Genomic DNA, 2,041 nt, shown 5'->3' on the forward strand with positions numbered 1-2,041 from the left:
GGGCCCTGCTATTAGCAGAGCTCTCAGTCTCTGCTGTGAGAAGTTCTTTGCTCCACAGCACAGCAAGCTCCCCGTGCAGCAGGTCCCACAAAAGACATGTCCATCCAGGGAACCTCTTGGTGTGCCTCTAACTTGGCTGGGGAAGCAGCAGAGCAACAGGCTGGGCACCTGTAAAGGCCAGGTGCCACTGGCTACAAGGGCAGACACCCCTGGCTGTGTTTGTCTGTTGCTCTGAGCTGAGTGAAGGAAAAACACAGTATAGAGGAGATGGGGATGGCAATGGGGACAGGGATGGGAACAGGGACAGGGATGGGGAGGCAGCAGCAGCTGCAGGGCAAGAGCGATGTATCCAGCCCAGCTGCTGATTCATCTGCAGAGATGCAATCTGCCCCACCCTGTCCCCATGCCAGAAAATACAGCCAGGAAGGTGTCACCATCTCAAAGGGCTGGACACTCAAAACCCTGTCACAAGAGAACAACCCACACTCACAGCATTAAGTATTTACAATAAACCTGCTTTTACCTGGTTTCCAAACACTTTGGCCCCGAGGACTTTCCTGTCAATGGTTCCATCTTTGTTCAGGACCTCTGCAAGGCAGAAGCACAACAGGTTTGGGAGGGACAACTCCCATCCCTGTGGCAAGCCTGGGTTGGGGAAAGGGCTTTGGCACAGGGCTCTCAACAGCACGTAGAAACACCTAACCTGGCAGCTCTGCACCTGATTCCTGAAAAGGACAGGGAAGAGCTTTTTCCAGGCAAACAAACAGCAGCCTGGTTTATCATCCCCCACCAGCAGCTCTGACATGGGACACACAACACTTGGGGAGCCCATGGGGAGGGAGGGGGCACAGGCCAGGGCTGTCTGGGACACTGGGACACCCCTCCCTCCTCTTCCTCCTCCCTGCAGCCTCCAGTGACCCTACCTGCCCCAAAGGCTGCCACCACTGGCTCGTAGGCCGGGCCACCAGGGGCATAGACGGCGTGGCCCAGCTGATCAGCGTCAATGACGAAGGCGCCCAGCTGCCCCAGGAGTTTGGCCATGGAGGTTTTCCCACTCCCAGTGCCCCCAGTCAGCCCGATCACGTACGGGCGCAGCGGCAGGGCTGGGTCTCGCTGAGGTAAAGAGGAAAGCCGTGGCAGCAGATGGAGAACTGGGCTTTGCTGGAGAAGGATCCTGGCCTGCAGAGCAGCAGGCAGCCTCTCCAAACTCCCACCCCTGCTCCCGTGCCCTCCCTCACCCATGGGGGCTGCAGCAGTGTCCCCAGCAGCCTCTGCCGGAGGCTGGAGGAGCTGATCTTCTCCTCCTCGTTCTCACTGTGCTCGGGGTCCTTCATCAATTGGATTTCGTACAGAGCCAGCTCGGGGAGCCCCTGATGAGAGAAGGGAGCCCCAGCCATGAGAATGCAGCAGAGGGGAGGGGCGAATCAAGACCAAATTTGCCCGCAGGCAGTATCAGCCAGGGCGAGAGAGTGGGCAGAGGTAACTCCAGCACGAGAATTACGTTTTCAAGTCTCTTCTTGTTCACAGCCTCCCCTCCCCGGTGGGTCTCCTCGCTGACCACCAGGCACTGCAGGTCGGGGTCTGTGACTGAGGGGCCGAAGGGGTCGGCCAGAGGCACGATGTCGTAGCACAGTGAGGGCTTCACATCCTCCAGGAACTCTCGCAGCTTCGCCGCCCGCAGCTCGTATGGCTCGATCAGCTCTGGCAGGACCTTGTCTGCCGGGCGCCAGGAGGGCGGAGAAGCAGAACAGTGACGGAAAAGCAAGACAGAGAGATGGGAGAAAACAGAGACCAAGAGATGGGACTTTGAACGCTGCCTCCCCCTTCCCTTGTCCTCGCTGCACCTGTACGCTTTGCTGGTTGTGGGCAGGACATGGTGACCCCACTGATGCTCTGCCTGGATGGCACTACCTCGGGTGGGTGACTGCCAGGACTTCACTTGTTACCGAGCCCCCAGACCACTGCCCTGCCCCGGGGAGCACCGGGCTCAGCCCCGGTGCCCCGCAGTGCCACGGCCGCCCCGGACTCACGGCGGAGCAGC

The 2,041-nt window shown here is 59.7% G+C and overlaps 1 protein-coding gene across 1 annotated transcript in view; it reads right to left on the reverse strand.

Annotated features, from left to right (window-relative positions):
• The window catches only part of COASY (Coenzyme A synthase), a 5,159-nt gene that overhangs the window by 689 nt on the left and 2,429 nt on the right, over window positions 1-2,041 (reverse strand). Inside the window, exons 6-10 of the mRNA XM_031064128.1 lie at window positions 2,031-2,035; window positions 1,502-1,716; window positions 1,239-1,370; window positions 924-1,113; window positions 524-588 (exon numbers count right to left, since the gene is read on the reverse strand). Coding sequence (XP_030919988.1) covers window positions 524-588; window positions 924-1,113; window positions 1,239-1,370; window positions 1,502-1,716; window positions 2,031-2,035 — 607 coding nt within the window. The remainder of the gene's footprint in view (window positions 1-523; window positions 589-923; window positions 1,114-1,238; window positions 1,371-1,501; window positions 1,717-2,030; window positions 2,036-2,041) is intronic.

Source organism: Geospiza fortis, unplaced genomic scaffold, assembly GCF_000277835.1.
Source record: "Geospiza fortis unplaced genomic scaffold, GeoFor_1.0 scaffold324, whole genome shotgun sequence".
Taxonomy (NCBI): Eukaryota; Metazoa; Chordata; class Aves; order Passeriformes; family Thraupidae; genus Geospiza; species Geospiza fortis.